The sequence below is a fragment of the Canis lupus genome, chromosome 3 (assembly GCF_011100685.1).
Source record: "Canis lupus familiaris isolate Mischka breed German Shepherd chromosome 3, alternate assembly UU_Cfam_GSD_1.0, whole genome shotgun sequence".
NCBI lineage: Eukaryota > Metazoa > Chordata > Mammalia > Carnivora > Canidae > Canis > Canis lupus.
In genome coordinates, this window is record NC_049224.1 from 73,186,682 (window position 1) to 73,213,306 (window position 26,625).

The 26,625-nt window shown below is 33.8% G+C and overlaps 1 protein-coding gene across 1 annotated transcript in view; it reads left to right on the forward strand.

Annotated features, from left to right (window-relative positions):
* Nucleotides 1-26,625, forward strand: part of PDS5A (PDS5 cohesin associated factor A) — a 151,360-nt gene that overhangs the window by 93,197 nt on the left and 31,538 nt on the right. Inside the window, 10 exon segments of the mRNA NM_001313809.1 lie at nt 71-186; nt 9,158-9,263; nt 11,054-11,214; nt 14,143-14,266; nt 15,114-15,272; nt 17,707-17,775; nt 19,071-19,207; nt 21,892-22,015; nt 22,316-22,520; nt 23,028-23,142. Of these exon segments, the coding sequence (NP_001300738.1) occupies nt 71-186; nt 9,158-9,263; nt 11,054-11,214; nt 14,143-14,266; nt 15,114-15,272; nt 17,707-17,775; nt 19,071-19,207; nt 21,892-22,015; nt 22,316-22,520; nt 23,028-23,142 (1,316 nt within the window).

Here is a 26,625-nt window from a genome sequence, read left to right on the forward strand (position 1 = left end):
ATATAATCATTTTTATTTTGAGAAATATGAAAGTAAATTTTACTTATGATAAAATCTTTCCTTTCTTTAGAGAGAAATAGCTCGAAAACTTGCAAATCCTAAGCAGCCAACAAATCCTTTTCTAGAGATGGTCAAATTTCTGTTGGAAAGAATTGCACCTGTGCACATTGATTCAGAAGCCATAAGGTAAGCTAGGAAATAAATTCACTCAAAAATGGAATATAATCTTTAACCACAGTATTGTAAGTTTAAATTCTGGGTCCCTAAGAAAACCTAAAAAGGTTTCCTGTATACTTTTTTAATGGCAGAAGCAAGTATCATTCAACCTGAATGAAGGGCCTGCTTGTTTTCTAGTTTTTGGCTTACTTCACTGCTTTTTATTTTTTAAAGGTCCTTGTGTTTTATCTTTAGCCTATATGTGCTCATTAAAACCTAGAACATTAAGAATGGAGAAAGCAGAATTATATCTATAGACTATCGATCAGACTTTGAATTTTCTTAACTATTTTGATGGCCACATGACATTCTTTTACTATGTATTATATCACTGTTCACTTGAGATATGTGAAAACAGAATAGTACTTTAAAAGAGCACAAGTTGCCATTAGACTAATCTGGTTTCATAACATGTGTCTACTGCATACCAGTTTTGTGGCTTTGGAAGAAGCCCAGTAATTTATCTGAGTTTCTCATTTTATTTTTAACTTCAATATGTGTGTAACATCTCCCTGTTAGATGGTTTTGAGAATTAGAGATAATATAAAAACTAAGCAAAAAAAAACAAAACAAAACAAAAAAAAAACTAAGCAACCTGGCATAATAGATATTGACAGCTATTTTTTATTAAGTATTTTCTGTAATTTCATACATTTTAGTTGTTTTTTATGATTTTCTATTGTAAACATCTGCGAATACTTTTCCCTTGCACTAATCATTTTTTTGATAAGCTATATGTCTGTCTTCCTTTTCATGGTGGGTTGCTTCATTTACTAGTTCTCTGTCTTTGGGGTTTTTTTTTTTTATTTTTTTTTTTTAATTGGTTCTCTTTTTAAACAGCCTTGGGTTAGGAGAGCTGATTCTAGCTATTACTTATTTCACCATATGTGAATTACTGCGTGGTTGTATTGAAATGCCAACTCTATTGGTTTTCTAGGGCTACCATAATAAAATACCACAGACTGAGTGACTTAAACAACAGAAATTAACTTTCTGACAGTTTTGGAGGCTTGAAGTCCAAGATAGAGGTGTAAGCAAGTTTGATTTCTTCTGAAGCCTCTTTCCTTGACTTGCAGATAGCCTCCTTCTTACTGTCTACTCACAAGGTCTCACATTGTGCCCCAATCTTCCTTCATATAAGGACAATGGTCATAATGGATAATGCCCCACACATTTTGCCTCATTTTACCTTAATTATCTTAAGGCCCTGGTTTCAAGTACAGTCACATCAGATACTGGAAGTTAAACTTCACCAAATGAATTTGGGGGTACACAATTCAGCTAATAATGTTAGTCTGCTTTTTTTCTTTTTTGACTAAGAGTTCCTTTTTATTTAATTTCCTTATTTGCAAATAAGAAAACTAAGGTTTTCAGAGAGTAAGTGGTTTGTTCATAGCTGGGCAAAAACCATAGATTGATTGATTGATTTGGGGTATATACTTCATACACAATGTTACATTAGTTCAGGTGTACAGCATAGTGATTCAACATCACCATATGCTGTAGTGCATCACAAATATAGCTCCCATGTGTCACCATACAATGATATTACAATATCATTAACTATATTCCCTATGCTGTACCTTTTATTCCTGTAACTTATTCCATAATTAGAAGCCTATATCTCCCACTCTTCTATATCTACCCATTTGCCTCTCTCTACATCCTTCCTCCCTCTGGCACCCATCAGTTCTCTGTATTTATAGGTCTGATTCTGCTTGTTTGTTTATTCATTTTTTTTGTTTTGTTAGATTCTACGTGTGTCATATGGTGTTTGTCTTTCTCAGTCTGACTTATTTCACTTAGCATAATACCCTCTAGGTCCACCTGTGTTACAAATGACAAGACCTCATCCCTTTTTATGGCTGCATAATATTCCTGTGTGTGTGTGTGTGTGTGTGTGTGTGTGTGTGTGTGTGTGTGTATACACCCCACATCTTCTTTATCCATTCATCTATCAGTGGACACTTAGGTTGCTTTTGTGTCTTGACTGTTATAAATAATGCTGCAGTAAACCTAGGGGTGCATATATATTTTCAAATTAGTATTTTTTTTCTTTGGGTAAATACCCAGTAGTGGAATTATCAGATCATATGGTATTTCTATTTTTAATTTTTTGAGGAACCTCCATACTGTTTCCCACAGTGGCTATACTACTTACATTCCCACCAGTAGATTTATTTTTAATATCAGTGTTCTTTGCTCTATGCCATTTGATTTTTTTTTTTTTTTTTAAGATTTTTTTTATTGGGACCCCTCAGTGGCTCAGCAGTTGAGTGTTTGCCTTCAACTCAAAGCATGATCCCAGAGTCCTGGAATTGAGTCCCACATTGGGCTCCCAGCATGGAGCCTGCTTTTCCCTCTGCCTGTCTCTCTGCCTCTCTCTCTCTTTGTCTCTCATGAATTATGTGGGACTCGATCCCAGGACTCCGGGATCACACCCTGGGCTGAAGGCAGGTAGGTGCTCAACTGCTGAGCCACCCAGGTGTCCCTATGCCATTTGATTTTAATGGGATAAATCAAGGATAAAGTACATGTACTCTAGTACTCTTGCTTTTGCATATTGACTTTGAAAGAGACATATAGTGCATTTGCTATTTGTTTCCATGAGGCTTTACGGGATTTTATTAGTAAATTATAATACGCTAATGGTTGATCTCCAGTGTTAAAAGACCAAAAATTCATTTTTTTTTCAGTAGCATCATGAATGTTTAGCTTAGAAAAATCAACTTATGGTTAGAATTTCTGAGAGACTAATTTTATGCAAAATTCCAATTTATTTTAATGACAAATATATATGTCATATAATAATCTTTCTATGTAACCAAATCTTCATGGACTATTAATTTGCAAATAGAAGGTTTATTTACTCATTTAATGTATGTTTAATGGAGCAGTTTATAAAATACATTGGGTAACTGGAGAAGGATAGTTACATAACCCAAATTGTGTGGGATAGATTTGTTGTTAGGGAAGGCTCTGAAATAGATCACACATAAAATGGGTAGTGAAAGATCAGTAGGAATTATGTAGGGTAGCCAGATGAATATTGCAGAGGAAGAAGCAACCCAGGCCACTAGCCCTGTAGATTTTTTATGCTACTCTGAACTTTAATTTCCTTACCTTTAAAATAAAAATAGTATATTACAATACAATAACAACTGGAATTGTTGAGAGGCTTAAATGACATGGATATATAAAACACTTAGCACAATGCCTTACACATAGTAATTACCAAATGAACATTAGGATCTATTCCAGAAAGAAAAAATAGACAAAGGCAGAAGGAATCAAAAAGTAGTTAGAAAATTGCATGTACTTTCACCATAATGAAGGATTTTGGAAGAAAGGAATGAGGGTAGTAGAAAATCATCCTAAATATAACCAATTTTTCTTTAGTATATTTTCTCCAGCCTTGTGTTTATACAGATACAGATACACATATGTACGCTCCAGTTAGTTGTCTTTAGATAGTGGTTGAAAAGGAAGTAGTGATTGTAATAATGGTTGAAACCTCAGGAAGAGAGTAAAATTTAAAAAGAAAAAGGCGAGGACTGAACCCTAAGGAAAATGAAGAGGCTAGGAGAAGATAAAGAATTCATTGAATTTTTTAAAATTTTAACAATGTGGTAATGGTGACAGATGGTAACTACACTTATTGTGGTGACCATTTCATAATGTTTATAAATACCAAATCACTGTGCTCTATACCTGTAACCAATATATTACCATGACAGTTCTTCAATTAAAAAGATTTGTTTTAAGGAGGCATGGTCAAAAGTGGAAGGAAAATCAGGAAAGAGTGAGAACAGGTAAGACGGACTAAAAGATGGAGGGGTCATATGTTCCCAGAAGTAAAATAGATACTAAAAGCTTCCATTGGATTTAGATAAAGGAAAAACATCACAGTGGCCAGAATAGTTTGTTTGGGGGTAGCAAGGGCAAACCCAGATGACAAACGATTGAGAAGACCTTAAGATAGTTCTTCACAACACAATACAAAATGATAATATTTGAGCAGAGAAAATTGCTGATGCCCAGAAGTGACTGGCTTAGCTCAACGGGTTCCCACTAGGTTCTCACTCAGCCACCTTTAGGTATGAGAAAATCAAAGGGATAAATACCCTGTCACACTTCTAATGTAAACTCTGCTTTAGGAAATAAATTGGATATGGGACAGCCATTGTGGACAGATTAGCTATAAAAAGTAAAGAAGAGGGATGCCTGGGTCGCTCAGCAGTCAAGTATCTGCCTTTGACTCAGGGTGTGATCCTGGGGTCTTGGGATCGAGTCTTGCATTGGGCTCCCTGCTGGAAGCCTACTTCTACCTCTGCCTATGTCTCTGCCTCTCTCTGTGTGTCTCTTATGAATAAATAAATAAAATCTTTAAAGGGTGGGGACAGCCCCAGTGGCTCAGTGGTTTAGCACCACCTTCAGCCCAGGGCATGATCCTGGATGTCTGGGATCGAGTCCCACATCGGGTTCCCTGCTTAGAGCCTGCTTCTCCCTCTGCCTCTGCCTCTGCCTCTCTCTCTCTCTGTGTGTGTTTCATGAGTAAATAAATAAAATCTTAAAAAAAAATAAAAATAAGTAAAGGAGAAAAATTAAATGGGAAGAGAGTAAACTTGAAAAAGGGTCTTTTGTTGTTTTTAATGAAGGAATTTTGAATATTGAAATACCTTTGAGGGTCGACTGGGTGGCTCAGTAGTTGAGCACCTGTCTTCAGCTCAGGTCATGATCCTAGGATCCGGGATTGAGTTCTGCATCAGGCTCTCTGCAAGGAGCCTGCTTCTCCCTCTGCCTGTGTCTCTGCCTCTCTCTCTCAGTCTGTGTCTCTCATGAATAAATAAATAAATATTTTTTAAAAATGAAATACCTTTGAGAGGTACTGATGGAAAAGAAGAGAGGTTGAAGATGGGGGGGGGTAGAATTATGATAATGAAACATCCTTATAGAGGAGGAAAGGAAGAAGGAAATCCTCCTCTGTGACATGAAAAAATAATAGATACAAATTAGAAGAAGTTAGAAGGCAGGGTATAGAAAATTAGTTTTCACTCAAGGCCTTCATTATTCTCAGGTTAAAAATAAAGTAGTCTGTTCAGTGGAAAGATTTAGACCTGAGGAAGAATGGTGAAGATTTGTGTCAGTTTGTTATACAGCATAAGAAGAGAAAGAGACACATAGAAGACTTGCCAAGCAGTTTGAACATGTACGTGAATTGGTGAAGTATATGGAGTATGTATTATTTCTCTAATTTAGAAATGAAAGTACTTTTACAAGAGGAAGGACTATAATCCTGGCTTCAAGACTTGGGTCTTTCTCTTGACTTATAATGGTGATCCACCCACAGTATAATGAAAACAGATTATGCCTGTCTTGTTTTGCACTGTATTTTTAGGACAGACACTAAGACTTAGCACATCATAGGTGGTCAATAACGGACTACTACCTCTTACCAATAATCAGATACATTTATAAATTTTTCAAACATGTATGATCTTAAAAAATTTATAATCTTGTTAAACTCATATTTTTATAGGATTTCCTCCTGATAGCTTAAATCAAAATATTTTTTTCAAGTTGAAAATAACTTTTTAAAAAATATATAATATCAGAGGTAAAACTTCTAGAACAAAATATGAGGTGAGCAAGATATCTTAAATGGAACATAAAAAGCATAATGAATGAAAGTTAAATCCTGTTTCCTTTTTGCAAGATACTATTATGAGAAAGAAAAGTCAAGCTAAAGACTAGGAACATACTTGCAAAGCATATATCTGAAAAGTTTATAGCGAGAATATAAAAAGTATTCTTACTATTCAGTAAAACAAACAGTACAGTTTAGTAATGGACAGAACATTTGAACAGACTTCAAGTAAGTTTACAAATAAGAAAGTAGCACAGGAAACTATAATACACATTATTACTCATTAGGGAAATATAAAGTCAGATTGCAATGAGAAATACAACTGCACAACCATTTGAATGGTAAAATTAAAGACCCTATCTATACCAAGTGTTGATGAGGGTGTAGACTGAACCAAGTGGTAGTGAAGTAGGAGACGGTTTATTGTAATGTTAAGTGGACATATAATATTACCATACAATTCAGGAATCCCGATAGGTATTGCCTATAAGGAAAGAAAACATAAATTGCCATAAAGATATATAATTAATTGCTTATAGCACTTTATTTATATCTTTAAATGAGAAATATCCTAATGTCTATCTATTGGTAATTGGATAAACAACTGTGATATAACCATACAATATAATACTTCTCAGCAGTAGAAAGGAACAAACTACTGATTCTCCTCAACAACATGGAGGACTCTCAAAAGAATTATGTCACATAAAAGATGTCAGACACACAATGTATGAAATTCTAGAAATGGCAAAATTACAGCGACAGAATCAGTGATTGCCAGCATGGAAAAAGGGGATTGGTTGACATAAGGCAGTTTTTTGTGCAGAGATGGGAGTGTGTGTGTGCGCATGCATGTGTACACAATGAAACACCGCTTTATACCCACTAATATGGCTATAACAAAAAGATAATTTGGAGAAGATGTGGAAAAATTGTTATGTTCGTATATTGCTGCTGGGAATGTTAAAACGATGGAGCTGCTTTGAAAAACAGTTTAGCAGTTCCTCAAAAAGTTAAAACAGAGTTACCATATGACCCAGCAATTCCACTCCTAAATATATGCCCAAGAGAAATGAAAATATATGTCCATACCTGTACATGAATGTTTATAGCAACATTAATTCTAATAGCCAAAAAAGTAGAAACAACCCAAATGTCTTTTCAACTGATGAATGGGTAAGTTGTCTTACATCCATATACTGGAAGATTATTCAGGATTAAAGTAAATGAAATACTGATACATACGACAATGTGGGTGAACCTTAAGAACAGTTCTCTAAGTGAACGGAGTCACTTATGAAAACCATATATTGTATGATTTTATTTTTATATGAAATATTCAGAGTAGGCAAATGTATAGCAGCAGAAGGTAGATTAGTAGATGACTGGGGCTGGAGAAAGTGCAAGTGAATAGCAGTGACTCATTGGAAAAGGACGGGAGAATTCATTTAGATTGTGGTAATACAACTCTGTGAATAAACACTAAAAACCATTGAATTATACATTTTAAATAGGTGAATTATATGATAAGTTTTATTTCAGGCTAATGTTTATATACATATCCCTAATTTGTTTTCCAAAAAAATAAAGTTTTATCAATTAAAGATACTAAGATTTTGAAATTATTCTTATGATGTTAAAAAGGAAAGTACTAAAATTGCTTTAAATTATATAGATATATGTGTATCTTATGTTTTATACTTACATTTTTTTTAAATTTTATTTATTTTTTCGTGAGAGACGAGAGAGAGAGAGAGAGAGAGGCAGAGACACAGGCAGAGGGAGAAGCAGGCTCCATGCAGAGAGCCCGACATGGGACTCGATCCTGTGTTTCCAAGATCAGGCCCTGGGCCAAAGGCGGCGCTAAACTGCTGAGCCACCCGGGCAGCCCTATACTTACATTTTTTAGTAACTTGACTAAAATAAGCATATTTTTCCAAAGAAAAAGTTTTAACCTAAAGCTTTTATGATTAGCTTCCATTTGTTAAGTATTTGCTATGTATTTGGCCATTTGCTGTAATAAATCAGTGTCCTCAAAATAAGGTAGTATTATTTCTCAGTTCATTGATAAGGAAGCAGTCTCAAAACCAAAAATCATATCTGTTTATACTTATAGTACCATATTGCAACATAGCCTGATTTTTATTGACCAGGTAATACTCCACTTTGTGGTGTTTAGGTGTACTTGAAGAAGTAATTCTATAATGTTGGACAATTAAATGTTTTTTAAAATTTTTATTTAAATTCTAGTTAACATTGGTTAGTATCGGTTCCAGGAGTAGAATTTAGTGTTTCATCACTTATATACAACACCCGGTGCTCATCATGATAAGTGCCCTCAACACCCAACACACCCATCTCCCTCATCAACCCTAGTTTGTTTTTATTGTTAAATGTCTCTTACTGTATGTTTCCTTCTCTTCCTTTTTCTTTCCCATTTCGCCTTCCGTATATTCATCTTTTGTTTCTTAAATTCCACATGTGAGTGAAGTCATATGGTATGACTGACTTATTAGCCTAATAAAGGTAATAATAATTAACCTCTAGCTCCATCCACATTGTTACAAATGCCAAGATGTTATTTATTTATTTGGTGACTGAGTATATGTATATCATGGAACATATATATGTATCACTTCTTTATCCATTCATCATTCAACGGACATTTGGGCTCTCTCCATAATTAGACTATTGTTGATAATACTGCTATAAACATCAGGGTTCATGTGCCCTTTAGAATCTGTATTTTTGTAATTAAATGGTTTTTAACTTATTAATCTATTTATGAATATAACATGATGCTTTTGATGAACTGCTTCTTTGTTATAAATTTCTAGTAATGGAATTACTGATTCAGTAAGTTGATTACCAGAGATTAATTTAAATGTCTTTGCCCATGATTTTTGTTAATTATTTGCTTTTTTCTATTAGTGACTTGTCATTTGTCAATTTAACAACTTCCATCTATTTATTGTTTTTCCTAAGATTGTAAATGATTTTTTTATATATAGAAATCAATATTAAATTCTATTTCCAGTATGTGTTGATTCATTTCAATTTTGTTGGTTTTCAGTAGAGTTACAAATGGAGTTTGGGCAGAGTTCTGGGGAGATAAACTGAAAGTAAGCTCAGCTGTCAAATAGGGAAAAAGTTGAAAAGTCACAAAATAACGTTTTCCTCCAGGAACATATTTGTGTCTGATGTTTAGATGCTGTATGTATCCTGCCATGATGCAATTAGGATATAGTTACTAATCTAGTATGGTTTCTAATTTAGATTTTCTTGTTTTTATAGTGCACTGGTAAAACTGATGAATAAATCAATAGAAGGGACAGCAGATGATGAAGAGGAGGGTGTAAGTCCAGATACAGCTATTCGTTCGGGACTTGAACTTCTTAAGGTACTTTTGAGATAATTTTGTCTCCATGCATTTCCACAGTTTTAATTTGAACTCCCTTGAGGATATGCAAGAAAAAAAAAAGGATATGCAAGAGTAGGACTTAATTTCATTGGGAACTATTTGAAAGATTAAACATTTGTGGCAGAAATAATATTTTATAAAAATGTATTTTTTTACATTATAATAATGTAATTGTTTCACATTTTAAAATAATAATGTTTGGGGGGTTTGCTGTTTCATTCATCATTTGCATGCCTGTATTTTAACAACATGTGCTTTGTAACAGTATGTTTTAAAGGATCTAGTCTTACCTTTCATCTGGAGTAGTACGATCACTCACAGAAATTTTATGACAGCATCTGTCTGATCAGAGAATCTTTAAACAATTGCTAATCATATTTATATTCTTATGCCAAAGAATTCAGAGAATAGAGCAATTAGTAAGACTGGGTCAGACAAGACTTTGTGGACAAGATATGATTTAGTCTAAGGGAAGTGCTGCATCATCAAAGAAAATCATTCTTGGCATATATTAGGAATTGTTGGGAATCTAGCCTGACTAGAGAAAAAGATTGCTTTGGGGAGTAATGGGAGACAAGGTTTGTATTAGATTGTGGAATGCTATTGGAGCAGAAAGGTATTATCAGGGTCTTTCATTCGGGCTTTTAATATGATAACAGCACTTGACAGAGTAAAGAGGAGAGGAAATTGAAGGCAAAGAAATATTTAGATGATTACAATATATAAACTGAAGGAGAAGAAACTAACCAATGCAGTGGACATGATATAGAAAAGAGTGATGGGATTGTATTGGAATGGTCTTAAATATAATGTTGTGGGAAGAATTGATATGATGCTTAATGAGAAATATTTTAAGTATATTTTTAATAATGAGATTATATTTTTAAGTAGTTTTTAAGAGTGAAATGAAATCATCTTTAAGAAACATCTTTAATGGGTTGATTCAGGTTTTCAGATTTGATTCTCCATTTTCTTTCTGTAAGTAATTAAAACTTTTATAAGGTATTATATTATCAACTTATTAGTAACATGTCAATATGTTTTCTAAATATTATGGACAAGAACCTCACCAAATGAGACAGTCTCTTTACTTTATAACCCAGTAAATAAATGCTAATTGAATTGTTGATGAAGACTAAATACTGCACCCCCTGCCCCCGACTTCTCTACTTTTAGCCCTTACTCCTGATACTATGCTAACTAAATTTTTTCCACTTCTTGGAAAGTAAACTTTGTAGACATGTTGTGTCTAAATTGCTGTAAATGTCTTAGTACTGGGACTTATGTAGGAATAAATAAGGGAATAATTATTTATGTTTGTAATCATGATAAAAGTTCACAATTATGGCTTGTTTATAGGTGTAACAAGTGAACTTTTTGTGATGGATTCCACTTAAAATACCCCTTATGGAGTATCTTTTTGCCAGCGAAATAAAGCTCTGTGTTAATATTTTGTTCACATCACAATACCACAATCCATAAGAATGGAGTCACATTTTCTGCATTCCCAGTATCAGAATAGATAAGGTGAAGAAGAAAATAAGGCAAGGGCTATAAATCAGCTCTCTTAAAAAATCTGCACAATATTTTTGCTAATGTATCATTAAATGTAATAAGTTGCAAAGGAGGCTATGAAGTAAAATCTTCATTCCGTATGCTAGCATATACAGCCCAATATTTTGAATTGTATTCATATTAGAAAGTAATTCTCTTCTTTTAATGGATTAAAACCATTGTCTATACTTCTAAAGCTGTATCTATTCCTCTAGGTTCTGTCTTTCACACATCCTACCTCGTTCCACTCTGCAGAGACATATGAGTCCCTGTTACAGTGCCTCAGAATGGAAGATGACAAGGTAGCAGAAGCTGCTATACAAATTTTTAGAAATACAGGCCACAAAATAGAAACAGACCTACCCCAGATACGATCGTGAGTATATTTTTTCTCATGGTAAACACAAAAGTGTTTTAAGAGTGGGAGCCATACAGTCATTTTTCCCTTTCATGGAGGAAGATAGAAGAGAGGAAAGAGAACTTTTACTCAGAAGCTACTTTTCTGGTTGCAACTGGGTGACTCAATCAGTAGAGCAATTCTTGATCTCAAGGTCATGACTTTTAAGTTCCACATTGGGCGTGGAGCTTACTTTTTAAAAAAAAAGCTACTTTTCTGTATTCTTTGTTTCATCTTTTCTCTGATTTGTGCTCCTCCTCTACCATTAGAGGAACAAACAGAAGAAGAAATTAGGCAAAAGAACAAACTGAAATTTTGTCTATAACAGGATTATTTTTAAATACTAATAATCAAGAGTTTTCACAGAACTTCGAATTTGTGGTTAATAACATCTTCCTTATCTATGAATGTTCGTTTTTTTTTCCTCCCGCTTATGTAAATTCAATAGCTGCTACCTTCATGTCTCATCAAAGAATGGGATAATCAAGTAGTGTGTTTTAATCGTGTATCTTATTAGTTGCTTGGTTGTTTGCAGTGGTGCTTTTATAATTTTAATCTCTCCCTCAAGATTACCTTTCCCCTTTCATCATAAGAATGAAATACATTTTTATACTTTTACTTTGGCATCTTAAAGAGGTTGCCTTAGGATCAAACTTGTGCTGAGAGTTTATATTTAGACAAAAGATGTGGGAGATGTCTTTTGGAGGAAAATCACATTGCTGATAGCTGTTGAATCAGATGTTCAGGGTATATGCAAATAGTTCTGGATATATCCAAATCAAACCAGTTTTTCTTCACAGGGTAATAATAGGACAAGAAGACTCCTGACTTCTAAAGTTTTTATTAAATTTGTGAGCTAACAGTTTAATTTGAGAAAAATAAGTCAATATTTATTGTACATTCTCTTCATTCTCAGAACTGTACTGGCTAACATAAAAGAATTACCACAGTCAGTCCCTGTTTTCAAAGAGTTTATAGCCTAGAGATGATAATCTTTATATTTGTACATTGAAAAAAATAATTGGCATAGCAGGATAAAGTTTCTGGTGAGTTTTTCAAGGTAGAAAAACCTTTTTTAAGGTAAAGGATTTATTCTTAAAGGAATTCCATCCCAAATGAAATAGTGGTAAGATGGGAATAGATAGAATAGTTAACTTTGGAGACAAGGAATAAAACCTCTTGTTCTTAAGACTAATGAAGAAAGGAAGGAGAGAATCATTTAAGAGCAGAGAAGCATGATAGTGCAGGCTTCAACAATCCTGATGGCATCTTTGGATTATAGCACACTAGACTAACCAAGGAAAAAGGTTAAAGTTGTTATGTGTCATCATTTCATTAGGCTAAGAATGAATAATATGTTTAACAACAATTTGATTAATAATATGTCTTCCTTTGTTACTTGTGTTATTTATAAGAACTGTTACTCATAAATGAGTCTGTGGGAAAAAAAAAAAAAAGAGTTAAACAGTGCTCAGTTAGGGAGACTAGTTGGGCATGGAAATCCCTACCTTACCATTCTAAACCTGCATACAAAGAAATGTGGAATACTCATAAAAGTCAAATTAGATTTATACTGACTAACATATGTTCCAGTTTTTTTGGTTGAGGTGCATGACCTAGGATCTGGGGTATTGCTCTTAATATCTAGCCTCCTGTTTTCATAAGAGGACCCTTTGTCACCATTGTATTTGATGCCAATGACCTAATAATCTAGAAAATAGGACCACTACAGTAAATGTATGACAAGTATCTTTTCTTAAATTTTCTTGCTTTAGATTTTCTTTTGATTAAAAAAATACATATATGTTCATTGTAAAAAGCTTAAACTTTAGGAAATGTAAAGGAGAAAAAGAGTCACTATTAACACTTCAGTATTTTTTAGGAGTATTTTATCTGCTTGATGTGTATACCTGTTCTTTTATAGGTTGATACACACATGCTGTTTTCTTGATACAGTGTTTTCCCATATCAGCATTTAATACTTTAATGTGTATATTCATATTGCCCTATGGAAAGATTGTTTTACTTTGATCTTCAGTGTCAATATGGAGGTTAAGTGCATGAATTTTGGAACAGAAGTACACCTCTTCACACCCCAACTCCACCAAATCCTAACTCTATTAACTTAAGTTTAAATAAATAATATTTTTGTGCTTTAGTTTTCTTATCTGTTTAATATAATAGTCCTCTTTGGGTGATTATGAGGATTAATTGAATTAATCCATGTAAAAACACTTAAAATGGTGCTTGGCACAAGCTCTCAATAATCATTCAATGCTTTTATTACTCCTCTACCAATATATGTATGTCTGTATCCTTGCATACTGTGTTCCACTGGTATCATTTCAGTTTTTTAATAAAACTCGACCTTTTACTACTTTTTTCCATGACTGCTGTAAAATAACTGAATGGGATTGTGGAAGTAAAGCGGAAAATTAGGAGTTTGTACTTAGAAGGTGAATATAAAAATAGCATGTGGCAAGTTTTAGACTATAAATTAAGGATGGCTTGTTTATTTCTCCATGTTCGTGAGGTGGCTCCTAAACAAAAATTGTCTCCTGGAATAGGCCTTTTCTCGAGACATTGTGTTTCTTGGATTATAGTTGGGGACAGATAAGGAGCTTTAAATCTTTCTATAGATGAAGTAATTTTTAAGAGTCTGCTCAGAGTGCCTGGCTGGCTCAGCTGATGGAGCATGCGAGTCTTAATCTCAGGGTCAGGAATTTGAGTTCCACGTTGGGTGTAGATTACTTAAATAAATAAACTTAAAAAAAAAATAAGAGAGGCTTCTCTATTAGCATACATCCAAACAGTTATGGGAAAGGAAGAAGGAGAAACCAAAAGAACTACTTGTGGTGTATGGTTTTTTTTTTTTTTTTTTTTTAACTATGATATTATTTTTTACAGGACCTTAATTCCCATTTTACATCAGAAAGCAAAGAGAGGTACTCCACATCAAGCAAAACAGGCTGTTCACTGTATACATGCCATATTCACAAATAAAGAAGTCCAGCTTGCACAGATTTTTGAGGTATATATAATATATAGGATGTGTTTGTGTTGATCTTTATTTTTATGCTGTGTGGTTTGACCAAGATAGAAGGTAGTTTTTTTTTTTAAGCTATTTAATCTCACCCTAGTCTATAAATTCTATGAGAGTAGGGATTCTCTCTCTTTTTTTTTAAGTACTGTATTCTCAGCCTCTAGATCACATTATGTGTTCAAGTACTACATATAGAAATATTTTGTGTGTTTGTGTTAGAATATTTTACTTAATTGTAGCTTTATTGGCTCAGTGGGTCCACATAACCTCAGAGAGTATAAGTAGGTAACTTTAAACTACCCAGTTTAAAGTACCTGACAACCCTACCTGAAAATTAGTCTTGTTTGTCTTTTCTTATGTATAATCCTTGGCCTGATTCCACTACTAGAAAGGTACTAGGAGTAAGTAAGATCAATTAGTACTCTTATGTGTTATTATAAATTGGATATAGTATCAACAGAACCCAGTGAATGCTTATTTATGGTCCATGGTCATTTAAAATGTCCCTACAGGATAAGAAATCCAATAATAAAACAAGCCTATTAATGTAGGCTTTTAATGCTAATTTGATGATACAGAAATGTTCTTGTTTTTACTTCTGCCTTTTATATGTTCTTTATTTTTTTCCCCTTTCTGGATTCAATCTTCCTGAATTTCAGTAGTTGAACTAAGAATCAAGCATCTAATATGGCTGAAGTTACTTTTGATCATATCATTAGAACAGATTTGTTTGAGCACAATAAATTTAAGAATGTCAGGAACATTTACTGTTTCCATAGAATGTCTAGATTTTTATAAAACAAAACTGGTAATTTTGACTATTTTATTTTTATAGCCACTCAGTAGGAGTCTGAATGCTGATGTACCAGAACAACTTATTACTCCGTTAGTTTCATTGGGCCACATTTCTATGTTAGCCCCAGATCAATTTGCTTCCCCAATGAAATCCGTAGTAGCAAATTTTATTGTGAAAGATCTGCTAATGAATGACAGGGTAAGTTTATAATTTAATTAAATTTAGAATAATGAGGCTAAAACTGTATATCTTTATTACAGAAACATTTCTGCTTCTCTTCTTTTCCTTTTCAATTATTATGTTTTCATTCCTTATTTATTTATTTAAATTTCCAAATGACATTCTAACTTCATGTAGCTATTACAAGAACTTAACATTTAAGAAAATAAAAATGAGAACATGAGATGGATGAATCATGAAGTAAAAAATATAAGTCGAATGCTATTATCCTAACATTTGAAGGACAATTTACTGGAATGCTAGAATTTTATTTTATCAGATGTTGTTAAAAATATAAATGGATTTTTAACTAATGTTTTGAAATATAATGACATTGCACTTTTGGCATGAGGCCCATATTCTATTTTAGTTATTGAAGTGTGTGGGTTGGTGGGTATGGGCACGTGTGTGTGCGCGCATGCTAATTTATTAGCCCTGGGTTGGAGCCTGGAAATTTATAGCTTGAAAAGGCTCCCCAAGTGATTCCTGAAATACACTTCTGATTAAGAATCACTGCTTTACCAAATAGATGTAATGAAGTTTATGGCCTACTTGGTCAAGGAGTGGATGACATTCAATGCAGTGCTAATTTGTCCAGCTTACCTATTCCTTCCACATGATCCAATAGTCTTGAAGCCTTCGATATCCAAACTTAGAAAGACATTTGCCAGTGCATTCCATTCTCTTTAACTTCCCCGATTTGGATGTAATAGACAAGAATGGAAGAGCATGGCTTAACATTTTCGCTGTTCTTTGCACTGTTGATAGATGTGAATAGCAACAAACGTGAAATTTAAGACACCTCTTAGATACCTAGATTGTAGTTTAAGGTGGCTCTTTTTTGTTGTTTATGTGGTAAAATTTTATATATAATATAAACTTTTGGCATTTTTGCCATTTTAAAGTGTACAATTCACTTACATTAATACACCAGCATTCCTATATTTGTTGTTGGGTTGGTGTTTTTGTTTTGTTTTGTTTTGTTTTTTAAAAAACAAGTTTAATACCGTGTATTCCTACTGTATACCCAGGAAAACCAAACAGCTCTCCAAAATGACCCAAACCACCACCTAAAATATGTACCCACATTGTTGTGAAACTGTCACCACCATTTTCTCAAAACCTTTTTTTTTTTTTTTTCCTCAAAACATTTCAATCTCAGACAGAGACTCTGTATTCATTAACCAGTAATCCCCATGGTCTCCTTCCCACAGCCTCTGGTAACCTCTGTTGTACTTCTGACTTTGAATTTGCCTCTTCTAGATGCCTCTTATCATACAATATTTGTCCTTTTGTGCCTGGCATATTTCACTTAGCATCATGACTTCAAAGTTCATTTGTATTATGTATCAGAAGTTCATTTTATGCAAAATAATGTATGTATAGCCTACATTTTGTTTATTCATCTGTTGATGGACAGTTGGGTTTCTTCCCACCTTTTGATTTTTGTAAATAATGCTGATCTGAACATTTGTGACCTTGTTTTCAGATCTTTTTGGTATATACTAAGGAATGGAATTGCTGAGTCACTTGGTCATTCTTTGTTAAACTTTTTGAGGGACCACCACACTATCTTCCACAGTGACTGTACCATTTTGTGTTCCCACTATCAAGGCACAAGTCTTCCAATTTCTTCACGTCTTTGCCAATGCTTACTCTTTTCTGTGTTTTTGATAATGGCCTTTCTAGTGGATGTGAAGTAGTATCTTGTGGTTAGGGTTTGTGTTTCTTTCCCTAATGACTAACAATGTAGAAGGTTGTTTTTGTTTTTGTTTTCCCATGTGCTTTTATGCATTTGTGTATCTTCTTTGGACATTTAAAGTCCTTTGCATGCTTTTAATTGTGTTGTTTATTGTTGCTGAGTTGTAAGAATTTTTTGTATATTCTGAGTATTAAACCCTTGTCAGATATTTGTCAAATCAAAGATCATGAAGATTTTCCCCTGTATCATCTTCTTAGGATTTTAATAGTTTTAGCTCTTAAATTAATAGATCTTTGATCTATAGCTCTATACTGAGTTAATTTTTATGTGTTAGAAGTTCATCCTTTTTTTTTTTTTTTCGCTTGTGGATATCCAGTTTTTCCAGTACCATTTGTTGAAGTAATTGGTCTTAATCTTGTTAAAAATCAATTGGCCATATATGTGAGGGTTTTCTGGGTTCTCTGTTTCATTCCATTGGTCTATATGGCCATATATGTCAGTACCATCCATTTTGTCTTAATTACTATAAATTTGTAGTAAGTTTTGAAATCAGGAAGATCAAGTCCTCCAACTTTGTTCTTCTTTTTCAAGTTCTGGTGACTTTCCTCTAGGTTTCCTAGAGCACTGCATTGTTCGGCATGAAAAACTTAATGAAGGAAACCTTAAAATTGCTTTTGTTTTTAAGAGTTAAATATATTCAATTGTCTATAGTCAACAGGTGAGAAGAATGGAAAATTATGGTCTCCAGATGAAGAGGTTTCCCCCGAAGTACTAGCAAAGGTAAATTTGTATAGGCCTTGATAACTTTTGTGTTGCATGAAGTACTTAATTTTTTTTTTTTTTTTTTTTTTTTTTTTTTTTTTTTTTATTTATTCATGATAGTCACAGAGAGAGAGAGAGAGAGGCAGAGACACAGGCAGAGGGAGAAGCGGGCTCCATGCACCGGGAGCCCGACGTGGGATTCGATCCCGAGTCTCCAGGATCGCGCCCTGGGCCAAAGGCAGGCGCCAAACCGCTGCGCCACCCAGGGATCCCATGAAGTACTTATTTTTAAATCAAAAGTTATGTTTCTCAAAGAAATTGTAGTCCTCTTTGAGTTGTTTACATATAGATACATGTCAGCATCTTCTGTAGAACTTCCTGCTTGCTAAATTTCAGTGAGGCTGTTTTACACAGAAATTTGTGGAATGTTGATGCTCAGAAGCATCTCAGATCTAACCTCACTACAACTCTCTACAAAAATAGGAATATTAACTTGGCAAAACAGATGCTTGTCATCAAATTGGTAACTTTAGATACATACAAAATTACTTCAGTAAAGGTAATTTTTAAAGTGTAATATTGGGATTGAAGCAAGACTCATTTGTTATCATCTTCATTGATAATGTTTTTCACCCTTTGTAGCTTCCTAGTCGTGTTCCATCAATTCCTTTTTCCTTTTTATGATAAATATCATAAATAGTACCTAGATCCTTTAGCTAGTTCTTTCATGTGTATTGGTAGCATTCTTTTGAGTATAAACTTCCAAGTAATTATGACCACAAATAATTATGCAATCTCCTAGTTTTTAAATCAGGATAGTCAGATAGAATCAGACTTAATGATTTCTTCAAGATAGTTCTTGCAGTACTTATAAAAAAATTAACATCTATCTAAATAGCTCATTTTAATCACTATACTAGGTATAGTTTAAAAAGTTATTTTTAAACAATGTATTTTCAAATAATTTGAAAATCTTGGACAAGTGTGAAAAGCCTGGGTTCACAAGCCAGAGTTTAGGCAAATTATCCATCGTAGTAATGTGTCTCGTTGCCTTATCTATTGGAAATAAAAACATTTGCCTTGTAAGCTTGCTTGGGACATCAAATAAGTTAATGTACAGTTCTGGGAAAAGTGCATATTATAGATTAAACAGAATAAATATTCTTACTGTTATCGTTATCCTACAGACATGTTTAATAAAACATGTCTACCAGCAATTAAGCAACCTCACTAATCTAATTGACATAAATTAATCTTCCATCTAATTGGAATTTTAAGTTCCTTTCTTTTTTTAGCATGTTAATATTTTATAGGTACAGGCAATTAAACTTCTGGTAAGGTGGCTGTTGGGTATGAAAAACAACCAGTCTAAATCTGCCAATTCAACTCTTCGATTATTATCAGCGATGTTGGTTAGTGAGGGTGACCTGACAGAGCAAAAGAGGATCAGGTGAGATCTTTCTTCCTTTCCAATTTTTACAGCTCAAAATGTTGGTAGAACTTACATAGGAACTATTTACCTAATTAATATTGAATGTTGTACCATATGCTTCAGGATCAGAATTTTTTTTTTAATATTTTATTTAAATTCAGTTTGCCAACACTCAGGATCAGATCTAATATACTCACTTGGGGTTTTCATCTCAATGATGGAATGTTTGTTTTCACTTTTAAAGACCAGATTTTTCTAGTAAATGTTTAGTTGTAATCATTATATGTTACAGTTGGCTTCAAAATTTAGTTTACTTAAGCAAATATCTGTTGAAATACTACTCTTTTCAAAACACCATGAAAAGCATTGCAGTGAAAACAAATAAGATTCAGTTCCTACCTTTTGCCCTGTAGTATAGTGATTGAATAAGTGGAGTGACTTGGTACTATGAAAGGAATACAAGCTTCAGTGGAGGGGTTTAAAGGAGGAAAAGTTACAGCCTTTCTGGTGGTTTGCAAAAGATTAAAACAGAGTTCTGTGAATGAGAAAAACAAATTGTTTCCATTTCTACACATTTTCACTGTTTTGGAAATCACCATTTCTTCTTTCTATTCATTTTAAGATGAAAATAAAAACAACAAAAAAATAAAATAAAATAAAAACAAATTTTTCATGATCGTATTTGTTTCAAATTCTTGACTTAAGGGTCCAGGAGTACCAACAGATAAAACTAAAGAATTCTACTTGTGATGTGTTCCTCCTTTAAAATGTGTTATTACAGGTTACATTTAACATAAATTTAAATTTATGCATTCATTATTTATTGAGCACTGTCATCCTAGGTACTGCTGTGCTTTTTTTAAAGGTATAAAATCTCTCCTTCCAAGAATATGCATTCAGTGAGGAGATTTGGAAATGAGCAAATTATAGTAGAGATGCTGAATGCTTTGATACACTGAAGAAAACCATGGAAAATTATCTTAATCATAGAATAAGCCAAGGGTAGTTTTTGTAGGAACAGATTAGAAGATTAGAGCTGAGTTAGGGATAATGAGAAGTTTTATATTTGGGGAAACTATGGCAAAGGCTTAATAATGAGCTCTTAGAAATCAGTGATAAATAGGATCCCCAATAGAGATAGAGACTATAAATTATCAGTTTACCTTTTAAAAAATGTTTAGCATCACTAAATACATTAAATACAGCTTAAACTTAGCAATACCTCCTGCCTCTCAAATCAGCAAAAATATTTATTAAAGTAATCACTTTTTTCTTTCATGGGTTCAGAGTAATGGGTCTCCTCATTACTCCTTTGAACATAAATTGGCACAATCTTGGCTGGATAGTTTGGCATTTTGTCTAGATCCTTATAAATGTTACCATTTTGACTATTTTTATACTCCTGAAATAAAGGAATCTTACGAATACATATATACAGACATGTTCTTTTCATCATTGTTTATCATCATAGAAAATAGGCAAATGGTTAATTGTGGAACACACATAAATCATGAAATAATTAGGCAAGTCTTAATTAGGTATTACATATCCCATGGTTTAACTTGGGCTCTAGAATCAGAAACTTCTACAACTCTACACTCCCATTTACTAGCTGTGTGAACTTATATAAACCACTTTTCTAAGCCTCAATTTCCTCATCCTACAGAGTGAAAATTAAATGAGAAAAAGCCTGTGACAGTTTCACACACTGACTAGCACAGACTTAAGCACCCAGATGGTAGTTACTTTTTTTTTTAAATTCCTGAATTATTTGTCTCAGAAGCCATTTGAAGTTCCCTCAAGAATATCAATGTTCACTTTGATAATCCTATTGTCCAAGAGTGCCATGTTTTCTCCTCTTGTATGCTAATGATGGACTCCGACAGCTTTCCACATTTCCTGAAGTCTTCAAAATGTCATAACCATAGTATGTTTCACATAAAAGTTGAAATAAAACTGTCCTTTCATCCCATTCATTGTCACATTTTACCATTTAGGTAATAAACTACTGGGCATACTGGGCTGGGCTGGGAATGCTGGACTTCCTTTTTTTTTTTTTTTTGCTACAAAGTCTGCCCCAGAGACTAGTAGCCCAGATAGATACTGGCTCTCATTCCCATATTCTTTCCTTTTAGATATTTTTTGATACCTCCCCTTCTGTAGTGTAAATCAACTCCTAATTGCTAGCCCCTCTATTTCATCAGATGTGTAGGCTTAGGCTAGATTTCTGGGTGTGTGTGTGTGTGTGTGTGTGTGTGTGTGTGTATGTGTATGCATATGCATGTGTATGTACATGCATTTAAAAACTGTAGGAAATATGGGTGATTTAATCAAGTTTTCTGCAATGAATGTGTATTCCTCTTAAAATGAGGAATACCGTTCCTGATGTAAATGGTTCTTACTGACATTGGAATTAGTGTTAAGTTGTGATCCTAAGCAGAGCTGCTTGGCTGTGGTAGAGGATCTACACTAGAACATAACTAAAAATGAAGATAAATAAATTTGTCGTTAGTCACAATGATTTGAACCTTTTTCCTTGCGTTGAGTTCAAGGACTCAAAGTAGTTTTCCCAGATATTTGTACATTATATCAATTTAAGCATAAATTATGCTAAAGACATTAACACTCAAAAAGGGATCAAAACATTGTTGTGAATGATAATGGTTATAGGAAATGTTTATTTCTTTTTTGTTTGTTTATAGTAAATCTGATATGTCTCGCTTGCGATTAGCTGCTGGTAGTGCCATAATGAAGCTTGCTCAGGAACCTTGTTACCATGAAATTATAACTCCAGAACAGTTTCAGCTCTGTGCACTTGTTATTAACGTAAGTACTCCTCTTATTTTTGTCAATCACTTGGCCTTCAAAGTTAAATACATTTACTTTCTGTGGATACAGATCCATTTGCTGTGTGCACAAAAGGAATTGCTATTACAACTATTCTAAGTATCTTCTAAGTATTGTTTTTTATTCTCCAGTATAATTACCATTATTTTTTAAATGAAGACATTTGAAACAAACTGCTCTTTAAAGTTTGCCAGTTTTTTTCTTAACTAGGTTATTTTGTCATGATTTTAAAAGTACTAACATTTTTATTTAAGTATTTATGGTTTTGTGCTGCTGTAGGATGAGTGCTACCAAGTAAGGCAGATATTTGCCCAGAAGTTGCATAAAGCTCTCGTGAAGTTACTGCTGCCATTGGAATATATGGCGATCTTTGCCTTGTGTGCCAAAGATCCTGTGAAGGAGAGAAGAGCACATGCACGACAGTGTTTACTAAAAAATATCAGTATACGCAGGGAGTACATTAAACAGAACCCCATGGCTACTGGTAAGTAATTTTGAAAGTTCCCAGCGTGCCAGTGTATCTTGTCAGTATATCAATTTGTAGGTGGGGTTTATTTCATATATTTCCACTGTAGTGTATTTATAATAACACCATAATTTTTGTAGAATGCTATTCCTGTAGTTGTGATATACTTAATGTCTAAAATCCTGGTTTCTCAGTCCTATTTATAGTGTAAAAACACTGTTTAGGGAAATTGCATTTTTCTTAGGGAATCAGCAGTGTGGCTTGATTTAAATACTTTGCTTGGGTGTCAGAGAATAAAGAAGTATTTTCCCAGCTTTACCGAGGTCCCACTGTATAATCTCAAATTATCCTTTTGGCTTTAATAGCTTTCAACACTGACATGTATTTCAGTATCATCTGGATGGCATGTTGCCTCTAATTTTAAATAATTGAGGAAAAAGATGGAAACTGAAGTAGAATGCAAACTAGAGAGGGATTTTATAACAGCTGTTATTATTATTGTTAATAATAATGTTTTCACTTTAGAGAAATTACTATCACTGTTGCCTGAATATGTAGTTCCATACATGATTCACCTGCTAGCCCATGATCCAGATTTTACAAGATCACAAGATGTTGATCAGCTTCGTGATATTAAAGAGTAAGTCGTATTGATTTTCAAGAATTTTAAAAATTATTTTTACTTATTGAAAAGATGATAATTTTTTTGTATTACTATTCCCATTAGAATAAAAACTCCTTTGTAGTGTTATTTATTATAAGTTTCATCTTACAAAATTTTTCTCATCTGACAAGTTCTTTTTGATTCTTTTGTTTCCTGTTTGCAATTAGCTGAGTCTTTGAAATACGTTGGTTTGGTTATTTTAGTTTTTATATTATTTTTACTATTTGCATTAAGATGGTTTTAAGTTACCTCATTTCAATAATTTAGAAAGCCACGTAGTAAAATTTTTCTCCTTGAAACTGAACTTTCAAACTCAAGAGATAATGCCTTAAAAATATACATGTACAAAAATATATATACATATTCTGTGGCAAGATTACGGTAATACTAAATTAAGTTTGTTAACACCAGTCACAGATTTGTATCTAGTGGAAAGACGGCAAGTAAACAATAATTAAAAAACACTGTTGAAGAAGTGTTATTTATGTCAAATAGGACTTTACATGATAGAGTGAAAGAGTGAGAGGCAGCCTAAGTTTGCCTACAAATGACCTCCAAGAAACTTTTTTTTTTTTTACGGAAAAACAAGAATTGATTTATTTTCCTTTTAAATCCCACACCACAACATTTTACTGAAGTGAAGTGATTTTAATCTACAGATACAAAGACTAAGTGATACTCAGAATATTTTTTACAAGTTTAATTTTAAAATAGATTTGAATTCACAACAGGTCCTACAGTGATTTCAATAAATCAGGCACTCCAGAACACAATGTGGAAGTGTAACAATTATGTGATGACTTTTTTTTTTTTTTTGCGATGATTTCTTAATAGTCCAAGGGTATAAAGACCTTTGAAAGAAATTAGTTTTTCTACAGCATTAACTCCTAAAAGCTATTCTCCTTTATAGATGACAACATTATTGTCAGTTTCATATACTTCTACTTTATAAAGAACTCCCAGAGGAAGAAATTTCTGGAGGTTTTCCCAGATATATATAGCTACATTTTCTGTCGTGCTTACAGCATCTGCAAAGCATGGCACATCCAGATCCAGATTCTAATGATCAAGGGCCTTCATAATTGTCTCCTCCATGTACTCTTTGAGGTCGGTCAAATTCATAACCATTCCTGTAATTTGATCAGTCTTTATAATTGTGCCCATAGTCATTTGGATTGTTTAATTTCCCAAATGTTTTCAGGTTTTCTTCATTACTCAGAGATTTGCTGAGTAATGGGTTGCACTGAGGAAGACAAGGTGGGACAGTTGTGCCCGGCAGTGACCGCATTGATTGCCTTGCCTCCAACCTTCAAGAAACTTTAAACCAATATTTACTTTCTCTTCTGTTACTATGATTTTGCTTTGTACTCTTAAATTGTAAGCTTCAACTTGTATTTAAAAGTATTAAGATTTTTGTATGTGTGACCTTATTCCTGATCTTATTTAAGGATATAATCAACATTTATCTCTGCCTCCTGCAGCTTTCATTACTGAAAACATGTCAATATCTTTTTTTTTTTAAGATTTTATTTATTTATTCATGAGAGACACAGAGAGAAAGAGGCAGAGACACAGGCAGAGGGAGAAGCAGGGCTCCATGCAGGGAACCTGATGCGGGACTCAATCCAGGGTCTCCAGGATCACGCCCTGGGCCTAAGGCAGACGCGCAATCGCTGAGCCACCCAGGTGTCCCAAAATGTGTCAATATCTTAATTGAAAGAGATGTTATATCTTGTCCAACATTACTGTTAAGCACTAGGTCATGCTCCTTACATTTTGAAGTCTTGTCATTTCATTGTTACTTCCAATACATCATTCTAGTAGTATTGTCTATTCCAAATGCTTGAAAGTAAGTCTGCATTTTTATTTTATCTTTTATTTTTTTTAAAAGATTTTATTTATTTATTCATGATAGACATAGAGAGAGAGAGAGACTCAGAGACACAGGCAGAGGGAGAATCAGGCTCCATGCTGGGAGTCTGATGCGGGACTCGATCCCGGGACTTCAGGATTGCGCTCTGGGCCAAAGGCAGGCACTAAACTGCTGAGCCACCCAGGGATCCCCAAGTCTGCTTTTTTTTTTTTTCTTTAAGATTTATTTATTTATTTATGATAGAGACAGACAGACAGACAGGAGGAGGGAGAAGCAGGCTCCATGCCGGGAGCCCGACGTGGGACTCAATCCTGGGACTCCAGGATCGCGCCCTGGGCCAAAGGCAGGCACTAAACCACTGAGCCACCCAGGGATCCCCAAGTCTGCATTTTTAAAAATAATTTTCTTTAAGGTTTTTAGTTGATCTGTATTTTAGGAAGCCACATAATTAGGTTCTAGTCCCAGCTGTGTAATTAAATACTTCTCTGGCCCTCAATTGTACCTATAAAATGCAGGAGATAAAATAGTTAATTCCCATAATGTCTTCCAGTTCTTCATGTTTATTTTGTAAATATTTACATTTGTATTTACAAATTTTTTTCATTAAAAAACTTTAGTTGGGGGTTTCCCAGAAAGCACTTCCATAAAATGAAAACATGATGTTTGTGTTTGCCTAGAACACAAAGACTATGTTAGAGGACATTTCAGCATATTTCAGGTTCAAGCAGTCATGGAAGTAGGATTAAAATTAAGAGAGATAACTGTTGTGAAAAGAATATTGACGTACAAGAAGTCATTGGAGTTAGAATTGAAATCACTGGCAGATATTTTTTTCTGTCTAGCGAGCAACATTTTTAAGTATCTTTAAACAGTTATTTTTAAGTTACCATGTAATTTGAAGTATTAAATAATATTTTTTCAGACTGGTTTTTAACATTGTGGAAGTTATTAACTTACTATTGTGTCACTATTTGCTTTGGCTCTTCAGAGTCTTTTACATAAATTTTTAGAATTATTTCTTCAAGTTCTGTGAAAAATGCAGAATTTTTTTTTTTAAGATTTTATTTATTTATTCATGAGAGACAGAGTGAGAGAGGCAGAGAGAGAAACAGGCTCCATGCAGGGAGCCTGATGTGGGACTCCAGGATCACACCCTGGGCCAAAGGCAGGTGCTAAACCACTGAGCCACCCAGGTGTCCCCTGAAAAATGCAGAATTGATAAGGATTGCATTGAATCTACACATTGCTTTGAAATAGTATGGAGGGATCCCTGGGTGGCGCAGCGGTTTAGCGCCTGCCTTTGGTCCAGGGCGTGATCCTGGAGACCCAGGATCGAATCCCACGTCGGGCTCCCGGTGCATGGAGCCTGCTTCTCCCTCTGCCTCTGTCTCTGTCTCTCTCTCTCTCTCTGTGACTATCATAAATAAATAAATAAAAAAAATTAAAAAAAAAAAAAATGAAATAGTATGGATATTTTAACAATATTCTTCCCACCCATGAACATAGAATATCTTTCCATTTTTGCATTTTTCAATATCTTTCATTAATGTCTTACAGTTTTCAATATATAAATCTTTCATTTTCTT